Raw genomic sequence first — 19,581 nt, 5'->3', positions numbered from 1 at the left:
TCCTTCCTTCCTTCCTTCCTTCCTTCCTTCCTTCCTTCCTTCCTTCCTCCCTCCCTCCCTCTCTTCCTTCCTGCCTTCCTGCCTTCCTGCCTTCCTGCCTTCCTGCCTTCCTGCCTTCCTGCCTTCCTGCCTTCCTTCCTTTCTGCCTTCCTGCCTTCCTTCCTTCCTTCCTTCCTCCCTCCCTTCCTTCCTTCCTTCCTTCCTTCCTTCCTTTTTCTAAAAAATTTTCCAAAAGGCCAAGCCTTAATAGAAGAGGCAAAGCAATGAGAAATGCATAATATAGTCACCACTGAAGTAATTTTACAATAGGTCGCCTAAGGTAAGACATTTCTTGACATAATCCATCAAAGAGCTGTATATCTTACATGACTTCATACGCTTGAAATTGCTGCTACAGGCAGTTTTGGAAATGATGATTATAAACGATAAAGGGGATGCAGAGTACAATTAAAAGAATCAAGAACAAAAATGAATTACATTGACTTTGTGTTAATGGACCCATTTTGTTTAGATGTTAAAAAAGAAAAGAAAAGAAAAGAAAAGAAAAGAATGTTTGTATCTGACCAAAGGGTCATGTACAAATAGATTCTAATTGTTACTGTTTCTTTTTCATAAGAGTTGATCAGGACTAATTAGCATATCAAGCAAAAGAAGCTAAAAGCAAGGGCTATGTTCCTAATCCTTAGACTGCCTTAAAATATCATACCACTGTGGACAAATGGCTTGTCTGAATTTGTCCCTAGATTTTTCATTTTAAATATATTAGCATAGATTGAGACAAAAATAGAGCAAATGCAAATTTTATATTCAGGAAAATGCTAATGATAGTCATAACACTCATGTGTGGTTGAGAGTCATATTCTCATTATAATGGTTTTGTCCTCTCCATATACACAAAATTCCTGGGAAGATTCAAATCTTATTTCTCAAAATACACTGCTCCAGGGGATCCAAAATTCCTTAGGGACATGGCATTAAAATATGAGAAAAGCCAGGAGCTAGAGAAAATGAAATAACACTGCATAAAACTAGGTAGGGAGTCACTAATAATTGGACAAGAATTTAATAGATACATCCTATCCTCCCAATTATTACATTTTTCATTAATTTTTTTATGCAATGAAAATTTCCAAGTAGTCATTAAAATGCTGTGTCTTGTGTACTGAGTATGCACTCCCTTCCAGGCACTTACCTGGATGGCAGTTATGACTTATAACCTGGATAGAAATTAAGCAGTTCTATTTTTATAGAAAGCAAGTGAAGTAACAGAACTTTTGTAACCAGAAAAGAGCTTTTGGAAAAGCAAGATAGCCTTTGTTTCTTTGCAATAGTGGCAAGCAACAAGATTCTTAACTGCAACAGAATTTTAAACTATTGCAAATCCTAAGGGCTGGAGAGATGGTTCAGAGGTTAAGAGAATTGACTGCTCTTCCAGAGGTCCTGTGTTCAATTCCCAGCAACCACATGGTGGCTCACAACCATCTGTAATGGGATCCGATGCCCTCTTCCAGTGTGTCTGAAGAAAGCGCCAGTGTACTTGCTTGCATAAAATAAATAAATAAATTTTTTTTAAAAAGGAAAAGAAGACAAAAATCCTATGGCCATTGAAATTGATGAACTCACTAGCTAAATATTTCCTGAAAAAAAAACTCTATAGGAATAGAAATATAGTTACAATATTTTTCACTGAAAAGTGGGAGGATATTATGTAGCATATTAGTTTTGTGGGTATTTATGCCTAGATAAACATATAAGCATGTTCACAAAACAACAATCTAAATCTATACATAGCATACTGGATAACTTCTTGGTGGGACATGTAATTTTGATCTTTTCTTTTAGTTATATATTTCATGATTTTTACACAATTAACAAGCAAGATAATAGAAAGGAATAAACAACATTCCTGGGTTCATGCAAGAGTTAATAGCTGTCTATAGATAGGTGACATTTGGATACTACATGGGTTTGAAGTTTAAATAGGATCAGCTATATTTATTATGAGATTGAGTGGATTATAAACACCACTTTGAAATAAACATAGAATCTGTATATTACAAAATGAAATAATGGCTTTTATGCAGTTTTTTGAGCATGCAAGTATTTAAAATTTAAACATATGCTTCACTGATTCTTTTCAAGTGATAAAAAAACTGTTGGAGGAAAATGGACATTAAACCAGTTTAGGCGTGTTGCCNGAAGTCCAAGACTTTCCATTCAAGTTGTGTTAGAGAAGACTGGAGGAAAAATATTGGAGGAAAATGGACATTAAACCAGTTTAGGCTTGTTGCCTGAAATCCAAGACTTTCCATTCAAGCTGTGTTAGAGAAGATGACTTATCCAACAACCTGAACAGGATTCCCATTTCTTTTACCTAAAGTCTATAGTGGAAGTTGCCTGAGGGAATGGATTTCTCAGATCCCACATTATGGGTGCCACAACTTATTTCATACCCTTCCAGGACATAAGAAAGAGTTTCAGCAAGGGGGCATAGTCCCAGGCTTGTTTTAGCTCCTAGCATAGGTACGAAAGTCTACATCTTTCCCTCCCTGAGGGGCCATTTCCCCTCCCATAAATCCTGATCAGAGGGAAGAGGGCAGAAAAACAAGATGCAAAGCCCCTGGTGTATACCAGGTGGGAGTAAAGCTGGACCCTATCCCACCAAGCCAAGACTGAGATAAGGAGGGCCTAGTCTTAAAAGAACTGGGCACATTCCTATGTCATGACGTCCCATGCTATCTCTTGGAACTATTATGCATAATCACAGAGAATGTGATGCCTCCATCCTCATGCTTCGTTATCTAATTGCAGAAGAGTGTAGAGCCAAAGAACACAAGATCACTCAAATGGATTCCTAAATGTTGAAGTGACAAAGGGGCCAAATTCACTCAAAGTAGCCAGGTTATGAGGTCAACTGTCTTGCTGGTCAACAGACAGATAGATAAATAAAGGGGCTATAGAGCATTATTCAATATAAGGAAGAACAGAAATGAAGACCCTCGTCTTAAGCTAGGAAGCCAGACTCAGACAAGTATTGCATGCTTTCTCTCATGTATGGAATCTAGAAGATAAGAAGACATGGTGGCAACTGTTAGGAAAGAGGAAGGGAAATACAAGAAAATAACCAGAGGAAATACTAACAAAGTATGCCTTATGCATGTATAAATATCACAATCCTATCATTCTTACAATTAGTATATACTAACTAAAGAATGTCAAAGCCGAGGTAAAAAGGTGGCCAGTGGTAATATTTCTCTCAGAACTAAGTCGTGATGATATACTTGGATTCATAGGGAAAGAGAAGACACTCTGGCAATAGGGATGAGGAGCAAGGAAATACCAAACTAGGGAGGTCACCATATGCTGGGCAGGTCAGTGATGGCATGCAAGAGGAAGAGGGGAGCAGAGAGAAATGGCAGAGCCTGGTTCCTGGCGGGTCTGAAAATGAGATAGACACATGGATTCTGATTATTTTAAAAAAAAAAAAATTGTAGAACCAGTTTCTCATTCCCCCATTCCATGGGTTCTAAGGGGAGAATTGAGGTCACTGGACTTGTCTGGCAAGTTCCTTTACCCTTGGAATCATCTTGCCAGCCCAGAGCTCTAATGAATTAAGACATAACTATGCCTTTTCCACCATTGTTCCCCATAGCATCAACAGTAAGACCACCCTGAAAAAATTTTCATTTGAAGTGTTGACTCAAGAGATAGAACTCATCTGAACCAGTAGGGTATGCTGTTTTCGGTTGGCTCCAGAGTATCTACAGTATCCCCATGCCCCTTCCTGCCAGCCCGCAGGAAGCAAGCCACTCCCTTTCATTACATACATAGTCTTTGAAGACAAAATTTAATGCAATACGAGAGAGCTTGGATGTATCTCTTTTTGAAGGAGTTTTAGTGATCTGTAGTTACAAGGAATTCTGTCTCATTTAAATTAGAAAACTTTTATGATTAGAGTTAAATGACTAAATGATTTGGTGTTGGAGGAATGTTTGTGTGTAGGTGTGTGTGCATGCACGTGTGTGTGTGTGTGTGTGTGTGTGTGTGTGTGTGCATGTGCACACGCTTGTGTGTTTCTAATCAAGACAAAAGAAGCCATGGTATAAAAAAAAAAATCAAACTTCTATCAAACAAGTGGTACTGTTGCTAAAATTAATGGGAGAACAGGCCTGCTGGTAAACTTGATTTTGCTCCTCAAGGAAAACTGAAGGAGCTCTTTCTTCCTCAGAGGCCATGGAAGTAAAACAGATTGCAATCATTGGTGCTGGTGTCAGCGGACTGGGAGCCATTAAGTGCTGCTTGGAGGAAGGACTTGAACCTACTTGCTTTGAAAAGAGCAATGACATTGGAGGTGTGTGGAGATACGAGGTAATTTTACAGATTATATTCTCATAAAGTATGGTGATACCTGTGCCTGGGAGTGAGAGAGATGCTTTCTAAAAGAAATCGGAACACGTAAAGTTTACATTTGACTGTTCTTTACAGAGTAGCATTGTCTTCTATCTGGACTAACTCAAAACTTCTCTCAAGTGCCTGGTTACATGAAGCATCCTACTGCGTTGTCCGCTACCTTTCTTATCCCTGAGACAGGACACTTAGGAAAGCAACCTAAGAGAGCACAGATTTATCTCGGCTCTCGGTTTTCTGTGTTCCGATGCATCGAGGCAGGGACTGCGTGACTGAGCTGAACAGCGGTTTTCACAGCAGCCAGAAAGCCAAGGGAATGACTTCACCGATGAGCTTTCTCCTCTTTCTGCCTTTCTTCTAGCCCTACCCATATTAAACATCCCCACCCGCAGGAAGACCTATGGTTGAGGCTCGGTCTTCTGCTATGTAGTGTAATGTTAATATTGGTGCCAAGGATCTGATTGCCTTGGGGACAAGAGAATCCTCATATACACCAAGTGATGCTCTGCCACCTCCCTCCTTAATTTAAAACTATGGATTGAATAAAGATGTGGACACCCATAGCTGATCAGGTGGGATTTCAGTTCCTGGGCTTGGGGTCTGAGAAGGACCAGGAAGGGAAGAAGAGAAAGTGGAGAAGACACCATGGGGTAAGTGAATCATGATAGCATGGCCATGAGAGCTGGCCAACTGGAGTAAGAGTGTCCCAGGCAGAACATAGCAAATTATATCTCAGATTTATTGATAGGGAAGTAGGCAAAATAGCTTAGAGGGTTGATACTTGGCCAGCTCTAGTGCTTTAAAGGCATATTATAAATGTAAAGGTCATATGTCTTTTATCTGGGAACTAAATTATCTAAGGTGGGGTAGAAACCCCCAATTAAATATTTAAGCACAACAACCTATCTACGGTAGGTCTTCCCTCTAGGCAAAACCTCTCTGGATATGCCTTCACCGATAAAACCAGATAAAACCAGTCCAATGAAGATGACAAGGTCACATCCTCCTTTTCAAGTTTCTCATCCCAAACCCCTTTCTGTTAGTTTTTGTTTTATTTCCTGTATTGTATTAGGGTATTTAATATCTTATTTTTAGAATGTCTGAATTACTGGTATTTTGAGTCTGTCACCATAAAAATTCTAGGAGCGTCCCCGTAAAAGAGTAATTTTTTTTTCATTCAATTGGGTAGCAGAATAGAATCCAACAGTGACACATTTTCCATAAAATAAAAGCTCAGCCTCACGACTCTCATCCTTCCTAGACTCAGCGTGCATTGTTTCCTAAATTTCTGGAAGCCAAGGGTTGGTTTTTTTCCTTTAGGAGACACCAGAAAATGGAAGGCCTGGGATATACAAATCTTTAACCTGCAATACATCCAAGGAGATGACAGCCTTCAGCGACTATCCCATCCCTGACCATTTCCCCAACTACATGCACCACTCCAAAATGATGGAGTATCTCAGGATGTATGCCAGGCACTTCAGGCTCATGAAACACATCCAGTTCCAGGTGAGGAGCGAATCCCCGCCCACCGCCTGCACATGGGTCAAGGCAAAGTCCTCACACAGAGCCAGCTGGGCACAGTTTCAACCTGCATTTCCCACCTGTGTCTCCCCCATGCTCATCATTCATAAAGATATATCTCTGTAATACGTTTTTCCCCAGCATCGAAGCCTTGTCTTGGAGGTTGTTCTTCATGTCTGGCTTTCAGTTAATTCTACTAAAAGTAAAATGTGAAGAGGGATGGAGGGAGAGAATTTTAGTATATTATTTTCCCAACCTACTCCAATCCTTGAGAGATAATACTTGTATTGATTCTGTGTTAAAATCCTAAAGAACCAGGATCTCCAGGTGGAGGTAACAACTTGGTTTGTTTATTGAAACTCGGAATTTCCAGGTTTTAAAAACAATGAAGATGTGAATCAGTGCTGTAAGATGAACCTCTCCTGTTGATTTCTCCTTTCCTAGACAAGAGTGTGCACGGTGCGAAAGCGCCCTGATTTTTCATGCTCAGGCCAGTGGGACGTTGTGGTCGAGGCTGACGGGAAGCAGAAAAATTATATCTTCGATGGGGTCATGGTTTGCAGTGGTCACTACACTGAGAAGTATCTGCCCTTGCAGGATTTTGCAGGTATTTAATGGAATGAGCTACAGGAAAAACCTGATATGGCAGGAGGTGTGCTTCCGGTACCACTGCAGACACTGAGAGATGTGTTTATTTGGTATAGAATGTTACAGAAGAAGATTGCTTCCTTAACAGTAAGGAAAGACAATAGAAGCAACAATACAATTGGAAACTAGAGGCCCTGGAGAAGGGCCTTTGTGGAGACGAAATCACATGAGAGGCATTGAGTTTGAGACTGAGTGTAGAGAAAGACACACACACTTGATGTGGCTGTCAGAGATGAGTAGGGAGAGTCTATGGGAAACCACTGAGGAGGGAGAGAAAGCTGTGTGTGTGTGTGTGTGTGTGTGTGTGTGTGTGTGTGTGTGTGGAAAAGATATAGGGTTATATTTCTATATCACTAATGTGTCCATGGTATGGAAGAGTAATTGTCAGGAGAATCAGGGTGGGACCATCATTAGAGAGAGGGTGATGATATTGAAACTGGAAGACAAAACTGGAGACATTTCAGAGGAAAGAGCACCACTGAATTATAGAAAATAACCCCCCCCCCAAATTAGACTTTATGCCAACATTACTCAATATTTTTGATATAGACTGAGTTTCATTTTAAAGGTCTATTTTCAATTTTAAAGAAAAGAAATGTAAGAGAAGGAACATATAAATGAGTAAGGAACAGGGAGGCTCTGAGAAGAGCTGGGTGAGGAGAAAACATTCTATGAATGCATTAAGAGAGAAATTCTAATATTTGTAATATTTGGAATTTGCAAACCAAATAGAGTAGCTAATAGTCCCAGGTTCAATTTTATCACCCACATGGATGCTCACAACTGTCTGTAATTCTAGCTCCAGGGAATATGGCACACTATTCTGGCCTTCACGGCAATACACACATGTGGTACACAGACATACATGCAAGGCAAAATACCTATATACATAGAATAAAAATAAATCATTTTCTATTATTTTCTTTTATTGAAAATAGATATTTTTCCTCACATAACATATCCTGATTATAGTTTCCCCTCCCTCTACTCCTCCCTTCTCCTCCCGACTTTCTTAACTAGATCTACTGCCTTTCTGTCTCTCATTAAAAAACAAGCAGTATTCTAAGGGATAATAAGAACATAAAATAAAGTGTAATAAAATATAACAAGATAAAATAAAAATGAACACAAAAGAAGAAGAAGAAGAAGAAGAAGAAGAAGAAGAAGAAGAAGAAGAAGAAGAAGAAGAAGAAGAAGAAAACAGAAGGAAAAGAGTCTAAGAGAAGGCACAAAAGACAGAGACTTGATCGTTAGCACACTCAGGAATCCTATGAAAACACTAAACTGGAAGCCATGATACATAGGCAAATGCTACCCTACAGGCCATTTCTTAAACCTTTAAAGAAATATCTGACACTAAGTGAGATATGCAGCCAATGTAAAATAACCACCTGACTTCAGAGACACGGTAAAATGTATAAAATATCTCATCCATACCTTTGTATGCTGGTTATATGTTAACATTTTATAGTACATTTAAATAAGAACTTCAGTGAAATTGAGCGCTGCCTCAGCAGTAAAGACTGCTTACTACACTTCTAGGGGACTCAAGTTTGTTCCCAGCATCCATGTCAGGTGGCCCATAAATGTCTGTAACTCCAGCTTCTGGGGATTCAATACAATCTTCTGAACTCCCCATGCAGCTGCTCTGATGTGCACATGCGAGTGCGTGCGCATACACAAACACACACACACACACACACACACACTCACATATGCACACACACTTAGCTAAAATGTAAGATCTAAAAATATCATTTTTTATCTAAAGTGTCATTTTTACCTACTTTTATGTGACTGTTATGAAGTTGTATATGTGGTATTTGCATTCAGCTTCTTTTGAACAACAATGTTCTTGTCATATATAGGAAAGGCATCAATCACTTGTGAGATGCATAGGGTCACAGAGAATAATGGACAGCTGTACATATATAAACAGAGAGAAATGAAAAGTCAGTGTCCTCTTGCTACATGATTTCATGAGTAATTATACTGCACAAATTTAAAAGTGGGCATTTAAAAATATTCTATGTACTTGGATTTTGATCTTAGCCACAGAGTTTCCACTAATAAATATTTCCTCCTTGAATAAACTTCTTTTGTAATATTGGCAATAAATGGCCAAGAACAGACAAGGAGATTTACATTATATGAATGTAAAGCTTAGGAATGGAATTTGCCAATTTTATTTCCCACTTCTGCTTATGACTTGGGGGATTTGACTCTTCCAGGCATCACCAAGTTCCAAGGCAGGTGTCTCCACAGCTGGGAGTACAAGCACCCCGACAGTTTTGTGGGGAAGAGAGTGGTCGTGATTGGCATTGGAAATTCTGGAGCAGATGTGGCAAATGAGATCAGCTGTGTCGCTGAGCAGGTTTGGTGTCATATCCTGATTTGGCTCTTGGGTGTAAGCTTGATACCTGCAGAGACTGTGAGTCTAGACTTCCTCTCTGCCTTTAACAATCATGGCCCCATTTTGTCTGTAAGCTGAGAAAGACAGTAGTCTTATTCAGGGTTTGTATTCCTGCACAAAACATCATGACCAAGAAGCAAGTTGGGGAGGAAAGGGTTTATGCAGCTTACACTTCCACATTGCTGTTCATCACCTAAGAAAGTCAGGACTGGAACTCTAGGAACCTGGAGGCAGAAGCTGATGCGGAAACCATGGAGGGATGTTACTTACTGGCTTGCTTCCCCTGGCTTGCTCAGATTGCTTTCTTATAGAACCCAGGACTACCAGCCAAGGGATGGCACCATCCACAATGGGCTAGGCCCTCCCCTCTTGATCACTAATTGAGAAAATGCCTTACAGCTGGATCTCATGGAGGCATTTCCTCAAGGGAGTCTCCTTGAGGATAACTCCACGCTCGTGTCAAGTTGACATACAAAACCAGCCAATACAACAGTTATACATTTTTCTTCTGGATGTCATTCAGAATTAGTCTTTGATATTAATTCAGGATACCCACCAAGAACACATGAGGGTTCAAACACCAGATGCTACCTGTCCACATCAATAAGCCGCCATTCTGTGTGCTGCCAACTCACACCAGGCTTTGTGTATATGTGTGAATGAGAAATCTCTGTAATTATGACCTTGCAAGATAAGTGCATGAGTCTTCATTACAAACCTACATCTTCCTTCAAAGGCTCAGCTAAATGCCTCAAAATAGGCAGCAGAACTAGTCCCCATAGGTTTGCTCTGGGCTGTATGATCTTACACTGTTTATATGCGACTGTCCATTTGTAACTGTGAGCATATTTACAATTTAAATTCTCCTATTTCACTTCTGTTGTTACTACATGTTTTGTATTCAGCTATTTCTCCATCACTGTAATATATAGAATCACACAGCACTCAGAGAACGTAAGGATGAAGTTGTAACCCAACGTAATAAACTAGTTGGGATAAAAATCTTCACATTCTCGACACCTAACATGTTTCTGTATCTGATCCAGCTATGGGAAAGAGAGGCCTAGGACAAACAGTAAGTGAATTAAAAAGGTGATTAAGTGAATTGAAATCGGCTGTTCACAGTGTAAGAGAAGCAGACAGGTGAGTGAGGGGGGTGTGAGCAGTTAATACTGCTTCCTTAGCAATCAAAATGCAGTACTATCAGAATTTTAAATCAGTATAATTAGTAGAGAAAAGGCTTACCACTTCTCTGTGGCAGGTTTTCCTCAGCACAAGACGAGGGACGTGGATATGCAACCGAGTTTGGGATAACGGGGATCCCTTCGACATCGCACTCTTCACCCGTTATAACAGAACTGTGGAAAGGTTCTATCCTATGTTCCTAATCAACAGATGGGCAGAGAATAAATTAAATGTGAGGTTTAACCATGCCAATTATGGACTGCAGGCTAAGCACAGGTAAGACCTAGATAGCATTTGAGACAAGCAAATATTTTAAAAATACTATGCCACGCTCTACAGATGGCTCAGCAGGTAGCAACATTTAATTCTTTTGTAGAGGATCCAAATTCGATTCCAAGCATCTAGAGGCTCACAAATGCCTGTGACTACAGGCTCAGGGGACCTGATGCCCTCTTGTGGTCACACACACACACACAAATGCGCCCGCGCGCACACACGCACATACACAAAACAACAATGCTATACCAGTCAGTGAATGTATAAGGCAGGTGAGTGACATTCTTCTAAGTCTTAATAGAATTTATTCTAATTGGAAATGATGTTATTTCCTACCAACTAGGCATTCTGGCCACTCGACTGAGGTAGAAAAGACCGAATTTGGCATGCACACAGGTGACGTGGTATTAAGTTCCAGCACCGGTCTTACTCCTCCTGCCTCACTGTGTCAATTCACACCACCACTCACCCCTTCTGCCACCACCTGTCACCTGCTCTCCATTCATCTTCCAGGTTTAAATTTATAATCCCACAGAAACCCTCAAGCCTGTTGCCGGCTAGGACAATTTCACCATCGGTATTGCTAACCACACCACAGTCATGCATTGCAGGTGTATCTGAATGCCACTGTCTGCTCTCTACTGTTCTATTGTGCACGTACACCATCCGTGCCTATCACCACATGAAGCTACATTTCCCAGAACTGTAGCAGTTTCAGATGACATCTCTGTGCCCAGTCTCTCAGTGCCACAACCTTTTCCCTCCTCTCGTGCACTCCACCCAATCTGCTATTCTGATCTTACCGAAACTTTCCATCTCTCTCACCTTTCATTGGTTCCTCCAACCCCACAGATAGTGCTCTTCTACTTCACTTCTCAGTGCTTTGCCTTAACCTGACACTTAAAACTCGGTGTCATCCACATAGTCTTTCTTGGCCATCTACCTTTCTCATACTACATTAGGTTTCTGTGTTTAAAAGTCTAACTAAGCCAGGCATAGTGGATCATACCTATAATCTCAAAAAAAAAAATGCCTTATGTAAGTACAAATCTGGCCTGTGCTGCACAGTTCATTCTAGGACAGCCTGAGCTACAGAGTAACAATATGTGTCAAAACAAAACAAAACAAAACAGAGGAACAAAATCTGAATATGTAAGGCTGGAGAGGTTGCTCAGAGGTTAAAATACCTGGCTGCACTTCAAGAGGACCTAGGTTCAATTCCCAGAACCTACATGGTGATTTATAACCCTCCAGTATCTCCATTTCCAGGCTCAGGGGATCTGATGCCCTCTTGTGGCCTGAAAGGACACTGCACCCTTACACACACACACACACACACACACACATACACACACACACACTTTAAGACAAACTATCATACAAAAAACCAACAACACTATTCCAGTCAGTGAATGTATAAGATATGACAAGTTCTTCCGGCCACTAAGAATAAAGGGTACACATATGGTGATCGGATATATATTCAGGCAAAACAAACATATACATAAAATGAAATGACTTTCTGATTAGCTAAACAATGTAAAAGATAACAAAGGCTTAAACTATTATGGGTTGGTAAAAACCAGAAAATTAGCATAGAGCTGTCTGTAATAGAGAAGTAGAGATTTTCATGACTAGATTTATGATACTGGGTCTATAATCCTGGTGAAGAACACAGAATACATAACATGATACATTAATGTATTAACTGTGAAGCACATCTGAGAATGGGGCTTTCTGTAAGAAACTTGGACCTTATAATTACCAAACATTAGTGTGTCACTAAGCACAAATATTTACCAGGGAAGATTCAGTATTAAAGTTATGCAGTTGCATATTGTCGAGCCTTGAAAGAGACTGATAACCAGTTTATGTCAGTCTTTACGTAATCCCAAGCACAAATGCCTAAATCAACATTGAAAACCTTTACTCCTGGTAAAAAGACCATCATTAAAATATAGTGTTATCATGACTTGATTAGTGAGGTCTTATTTGATTCTTATGCCATTATTATCATCTTACAAATTTAGAAACTGATAAATAAACTGTTTCATGAGCTGTCCAGAAATTCACAGTGAGGAAAAAAAAGTAGAATAAGTATAAAGCCCATTCTGACTCCAAAATCACGTTCTTCACTAATAAACCCCATCATGTGCCCAGGGAGGTAGTAAGCACTATTAAAATTATAGAAATACTGCTATGGTTTTCTAAGCACTAATGACCTCAGCTTCTTTATGAAAATGTTCATTCTCATTCCATATAATTATGCTCCCTACCATGCAGATTTCTCAGCCTTCAGTCTGTCTTCAGCGATGACCTGCCAAATCGCATCATTACTGGAAGAGTGCTGGTGAAGACCAACGTGAGGGAGTTCACCTCGACGTCTGCCATCTTTGAGGATGGCTCAGAGGAGATCGTAGACGTTGTTGTCTTTGCCACAGGCTACACTTTATCTTTCCCTTTCTTGGATGACAGCTCTGAAATCCTGGACAGCGGACACACAATGTTTAAGTTTGTGTTCCCTCCTCGGTTGGAGAAGCCAACGCTAGCCTTCATTGGAATCCTCCAGCCAATAGGAGCCACGATCCCCACATCAGAGCTCCAAAGTCGATGGGTTACACGCGTGTTCACTGGTATGATGGTCTTTATAGGAGCAACTGTGCTCTGACCACACATGCAGATGATAAAGGCACATAGTTTTCTCTTCTAATGTTACCTATTCTGCTAAGGCAGAGGTGTAGTTCACTGGTAAAGAATTTACCTGGAATGTTCATGATTCTACTTCTGGTGATCCTCAGCATTAAAAAATAAAAGCCCTCAGCTAACTTGGGGTTATTTTTAGAGCAGCTAGTAGCCCTGTTTTGTCATAAAAGAAGTGTGGGGCGAGGCTTACAATTTATCTTTCATTGGAGTACTCTCTTAACCTAAGGAAAATTTTGGCTGTCCATTCTGTGAGCAATGCATCTCTCACAAGGGAAACTTATTCACAGTGGCAGACAACTTTGTGGCTTTTTAATCTTAATTTTGTTTTCTTTTATTATATATGTATGTTCCTGAGTGTGTGTGCGTGTGTGTGTGTGTGTGTGTGTGTGTGTTTGTGTGTGTGCCAGGTATATACAGGTACTGACAGAGCCCAAAGGAGTGTGTTTTTAGAATTATAAATAATTGCAGGTGGCCTACTGTGGATGCTGGGAACTGAACCTGGGTCTTCTGAAAGAGAAGTGTTTCTTAACTGCTGAGCAGTCTCTCCAATTCTCCTTATGGCTCTAACTTGCATGCTGCCAGATCTATGCCTGCCCCACCATCACTGGCACCATGAGCCCAACTCTCTTTTCTCTCTGCTTCCCTGCCACTGAGAAACCTACTACTTTGTAAGTTAATTAAAATCTTTTTTTAAAGGAATAAAAAGGCTTAAGGTAATGCATATGTTAATTATTCTGAGCTCATTATTACCTCATATATAGATGAATCAAAGCCTCATACTGTATTTCACAAATATATGCAAATATTATGTACTGATCAAAAAGCCATATTAACATGAATGTTTAATAGTCATGAGTTTTAAATAGAGATTTAAGTAGAAAAAACAACTCAAAAACCTATTTTTTCTGAGAGAACACCGACACACACACACACCCCTGACAGCTTAAAGCTGACAGGAAGAAAATGGTCTTCTGGGGAGTTGTCTATATGTGGCTTTGACTATACATGGCTTTGACTATGCATTCCATGGAGGTCCATGGTTATGACTATTCCATTCCAAAGCCATTCTTTTCTTTTCCTCTTTACCCAGCCCTCCTGGCAGTCCTCCAAAACCTATCTTGTTTTCTCAGGACTGCAAAAGTTACCCTCACAAAGCAGCATGATGGCGGACATCAATAGAAAGAAACAGAAGATAGAGAAAGAGTAAGAAGCCTGGCTTTAGGGAGTGGAGTTGTTGTTTTTGTTGTTGTTGCTGCTGCTGCTGCTGCTGCTACTGCTGCTGGTGTTGCTGTTGCTGCTGTTGCTGCTGTTGCTGTTGCTGTTGTTGCTGTTGTTGCTGGTGGTGTTGCTGCTGCTGTTGCTGTTGCTGCTGTTGCAGTTGCTGCTGCTGTTGCTGCTGGTGGTGTTGCTGTTTCTGTTGCTGCTGCTGCTGTTGCTGTTTCTGTTGTTGCTGCTGCTGTTGCTGCTGTTGCTATTGCTGCTCCTGCTGTTGCTGCTGCTGTTGCTGCTCTTGCTGTTGTTGCTGCTGCTGTTGCTACTATTGCTGCTGCTGCTGTTGTTGCTGTTGCTATTGTTAAAGTAAATGAAACCTGTCCAGAGAGAATTGCTTAATTTTTTCATATGCTTTATGCCTAAGTGTGATACATTTGTTTTTGTTCAATGACACTAAGGGTCCATGCATTAAAAAAAAAAAAAAAAAAAAAAAAAAAAAAAAAAAAAAGCAATCTCCAAACAAACCTTAAAAAGTAACAGGAAGCAATCATTCACCCCTTGAAAGAGCTATGGTCAGAAAAGAATACTATCAAAAAATAGTATTGACAATCTTTTTTTTTTTTTACAATTTTATTCATTTTATTTATATGAGTACACCATCACTGTCCTCAGACACACCAGAAGAGGGATTGGATCCCATTTCAGATGGTTGTAAGCCACCATGTGGCTTCTGGGAATGGAACACAGGACCTTTGGAAGAATAGTCAGTGCTCGTAAGCAATGAGTCATCTCTTCAGCCCCCAAAAAAGAATATTTTAAAATAGTTAAATTCAGAACCTAGGGGGAGACAAACACATTAATGTAGTAGCTAGCAGCTGGGTACACAGTGATTTTGATTTATTAATCAGTTATTCTGGGTAGATCTTGCTTCAAGAAGACCCTTAGGGAAATGTGCAAGAATTGATAAGGCAATCTTGTCACAACCTTATAACTTCAAGAAATGTGTTTATTTTACTATTTGGTTTTCCTTTCCAAGAAACAAGCTCTATGATATATCAATTCTTTTTTTTTTTTTTGATACCACAAATATGACTTTTTGCCTTTATGAGTTACTGATGCTCACTGACCCCTTGTTTCTCATCCCTACTTTTTCATTTAGCCAGATGACTCGTTCACATTTTGTATTTTTAAAACACTCATTCGCATCTTCAAAACACTTTGAAAGTCCTGATGGCTTGTAAATTGTCCATAATGTTGTTTTGCTCCTCTTTTACTCAAGAAAAATTTAGTCAGAGCCTTCCAAATTTCTAAGCTTGCGGAGCAAGTTACTATTGCCTAACAGCATCCTGGGTCACAATTTGTATCCAGAAATAAATACATGACAAGATACTTTGTGTAGCTTGAAAGCCTGAAATAGGCTGCACTTTACCATGGTGTTCTACCCAACTCATGCTTCCTGTTTATCACTTTTATATAATGGAACTCAACTCTATGCCTGCAGAAAGGATACATGTATCTCCAAGAATTAATCTAGTCACTTGATCAACAATTTCTATATTTACATCACTCTTCCCTTTGGGAAGCTTAAAGATGTCAATAATATAGGACTTATGCTTAAAACCTAGAGTAAAGCATGTGTACGAAATGAAGATGATTTGTGAATAGAAAATAATAAACATTTTACAAAGCAGAAACTAACCCCACTGGAAACTCAGGGGTGAAGTCTAACCCAGACATTTAAGTATTCCCTTCTTGTTCCAGGTTTGTGAAAAGTTCCAGAGATGTACGTCGAGTGCCATATATTGACTACATGGATGAAATTGCTTCTGAGATAGGTGTCAAACCCAACCTGCTCTCTTTCTTCCTCTGGGATACAAAGTTAGCCAAGGAGATTTTCTGGGGACCCTGTACCCCATACCAGTACCGTCTACAAGGGCCAGGGAAATGGGCAGGTGCTCGGGCAGCCATCCTCACTCAGAGAGACCGGATCCTCAAACCCCTGAGAACCCGGGTGCTCAAAATTTCTGAGACATCATCCTCTAATCTATTCTGGGTCAGATGTATCTGTGCTGTCATTTTTCTCTTTGTTCCTGCATTAGTTATCATGCATGCCATGTATCAGTGATCACATACTGATGGAGAGAGGTAGAGCACTAGAGAGAACCAGTCATGGCTATTTGACATGCATGCCTCAAAGCCAAGTGAGGATGTGAAGGAAAATGTACATTAGATTGATGAAGACACACACATATGGACACTTAAATGAAAACAAAGTTACTCTATTACAGATCTCCCAAGGGTTTTATATGTAAGGGGTTTTAAAATGCATAGCTCATTTCTACTTTATTCCATAGGTGGAAGGACATACCTTTTATGTTTACCAAAGTAAGATTATATAAGTAGGGCTGGTGAGATGGCTCAGCAGGTAAAAGCACCCGACTGCTCTTCAGAAGGTCCTGAGTTCAAATCCCACCAACCACATGGTGGCTCACAACCATCCATAACAAGATCTGGTGCCCTCTTCTGGAGTTTCTGATGACAGCTACAGTGTACTTACATATAATAAATAAATAAATCTTTAAAAAAAAAAAAAGATTATATAAGTAGACTAACAAGCAGAGTTCAATAAGCAATAATATAGGAAAGGTTAAGGCAGGCATTGTCGCAGACCCCCGAACTCTGACCAGCAGAGATGGGGAAGAACGACACAAATGCCAAGCAGGTTCCAAACAGATTTCATCTTTATCTCCCTAAACAGCTTTTAATCTTTTCCCTCTCACAAGCAGCTTTTTCTAACCCTCTCCCTCTTCGCACTAAACTCCAACTCCACACTGCAACTCCTTCTTCAACTCTCACCCACCTCAACTGTTTACAGCCTTCACCCCCAGAATTCTCCCCCCTCCCTCTGGGGCACATCCTGTTTTCTCCCAGCCCCCCCCCCAGCTCCTTCCCAGCCTGGGGTGCATCCTGTTTTCAGTCCTCTGACCTGATCCCTTCCCCCTCTCCTGGATCTGGTCAGAGTTCAGCCAGGGAGGCCAGTGATAGTCCATTAACGCAGCAGGCAGGCAATCCACACAGGCTTAGCAGCTCAGGTTAGAGTTCAGGCTCAGATTCTTGGCAGACAGGGACCACAGGGCTTGGCACACCCTCTCCCTACAAGGCATAATGTATATAGCCTCAGACTATCTCCTGAGATGAGGAAAACACATCTCCTCGATAGAAAAGCTGACAGTTACCATTTGAATTGATAAAACAGTGCTGAAAACTCAGTCTGTTGCTTTTCACACCATTATTTTGAGATTTTTGTTGGAGTCAGTATATTCTATTTGATAAATTTTATCTGCAGAGTTTGCTGAAATCATTTTAATAATTGCCAGATTCTCCCAGATTTCCCACTCACAGAGTTATGTTGCAAACTAATACAAACTACCCCCTCTCAATCACCCCCTCCTACAATCATTCCCCCTCCCCCTCCCCTTCTCCCTTCAGTGGGGGCTCCCCTGGGTATCCCCCACCCTGACCCCAGCACTTAAAGTCTCTCTGAGACTAGGCACTTCCTCTCCCACTGAGTCCAGACAAGGCAGCCCAGCTAGTAGAACATATCCCACAGACAGGCAACAAACAGCTTTTGGGATAGCCTTTGCTCCAGTTATTAAGGACCCTCATGAAGGCCAAGCTGTACATCTGCTACATGTGAGCAGGGAGGCCTAGGTCCAGCCTTTCATTAGTGGCTCAGACTCTGAGAGCCCCAAGGATCCAGGTTTGTTGACTCTGTTGGTCTTCTTGTAGAGTGTCTATCCCCTTCGGGGCATGCAATCTTTCCTCCTACTCTTCCATAAGAGTTCCCAAGCTTCAACTATTGTCTGGCTATGGTTGTCTGTATCTGTCTGAGTCAACTGTTAGGTGGAACCTCTCAGAGGACAGCATACTCTTGTCTGCAAGCATAACAGAGTATCATTAATAGTGTTAGGGATTGGTGCTTTCCCATGGGGTGGGTCTCAAGTTGAGCCAGTTATTGGTTGGCCATTCTCTCAGTCTCTGCCTATTATATGATAAGAAATCCAACACCATTTGTTCTTACAAGGAGTGTTTAACTTGAATGTGATCCTGAAGAGTAATCAGAGAAGTGAAGAGGACAAGACATTCTCGGGACATCTCCCTGATAGTCTAGAGGAAAGTCTGTGTCACCAGATAGTAAAAATATCACAAATCTTTTTATAATAATGAAAACTAAGAAGGCATAGACCAGATGCAAGTTTTAAACGTGAGTAGGCTGTCTTAGGACAACTGGAGAAATCTGATATGTACTGTTTTATATGATCTTACCAAATTCATGTTTGTATTGAGTGACAATACTATAGATAAAGATCCTCATATGTAGAAGATGCATGTACAGAAGGAATTAGTTATAATGATACTGCCAATTAATCTGTAAAAAGCCTTTGTGGGGCATGGAAGGGAAGAAAAGAGGGAAATGTGTGGTGATTCTAGGGCAAGGGTTAAAGAATGCTCATTGTGTTATTCCTTCAGCTCTTTTGTAAATTTGAGGATTTCAAAATAAAAGAAATTTCAAAATAAAAGCCATACTCTTGTGATGCACGCCACAGGTAGGCTACAAATCCAGCATTCATGTTTCTATTAACCAAGCCATAAAAAGGAAACCTAGACAAATAAGCGAGACTTTATGTTTAACAAACATGTCTTAGAGACAAGCAACCTAATGGCAACACACATTCATCATGAGCTGGTTTCCCATCTCATAGTGAACTTAATTATGTGCAGTGTTTGAAATAGTGGCCTAATATGAGCACATGCTTCAAAATATTTTTCAAGCAGCATAAATTTTAATGGACATAGGGAGCATAGTTTTGGAAAATCTTTGGAATAACATACTTACAAGCCTAGGGTTGCTATTTTAATTGTAGGTCTGTACATCAATATATAAGGACACTAGCCCTTTGAGGGAATGGTGAGGGAGATTGAGCAGCTTCTATAAGGGAGCTCACCTTTATACCAAAGATTTGAGCCCCAAGGAGACTCACTTTGGGGACCAGGACATTTTTTTAGGAAGCTGTGTTAAGCCTGCTCCACATGGACAAATGTTTGATTGAAGTCCGGAGCTGTATGTGCTTCAGCAAAGCCAGAAGAGTCTTGCTGTGAACACAACTCTGGGGGAGGTTTGCAAATCCTCATTCACCTCTGAACTTCCCACC

The 19,581-nt window shown here is 40.5% G+C and overlaps 1 protein-coding gene across 1 annotated transcript; it reads left to right on the top strand.

Moving 5' to 3' along the window:
• The first annotated feature begins 4,165 nt into the window (after positions 1-4,165).
• On the top strand, positions 4,166-16,552 carry LOC110322370 (dimethylaniline monooxygenase [N-oxide-forming] 5-like). The gene is made up of 8 exons (XM_021199019.1): positions 4,166-4,368; positions 5,728-5,916; positions 6,376-6,538; positions 8,811-8,953; positions 10,254-10,453; positions 12,737-13,086; positions 14,287-14,359; positions 16,130-16,552. The coding sequence occupies exons 1-8, from the start codon at positions 4,234-4,236 to the stop codon at positions 16,491-16,493; spliced, it is 1,617 nt and encodes a 538-aa protein (XP_021054678.1). The 5' UTR covers positions 4,166-4,233; the 3' UTR covers positions 16,494-16,552.
• The last annotated feature ends 3,029 nt before the right edge of the window (positions 16,553-19,581 follow it).

Source organism: Mus pahari, chromosome 5 (assembly GCF_900095145.1).
Source record: "Mus pahari chromosome 5, PAHARI_EIJ_v1.1, whole genome shotgun sequence".
Classification (NCBI taxonomy): Eukaryota; Metazoa; Chordata; class Mammalia; order Rodentia; family Muridae; genus Mus; species Mus pahari.
The sequence above is the reverse complement of the archived record's forward strand: the minus strand, read 5'-3'. Positions and strand labels throughout refer to the sequence as shown.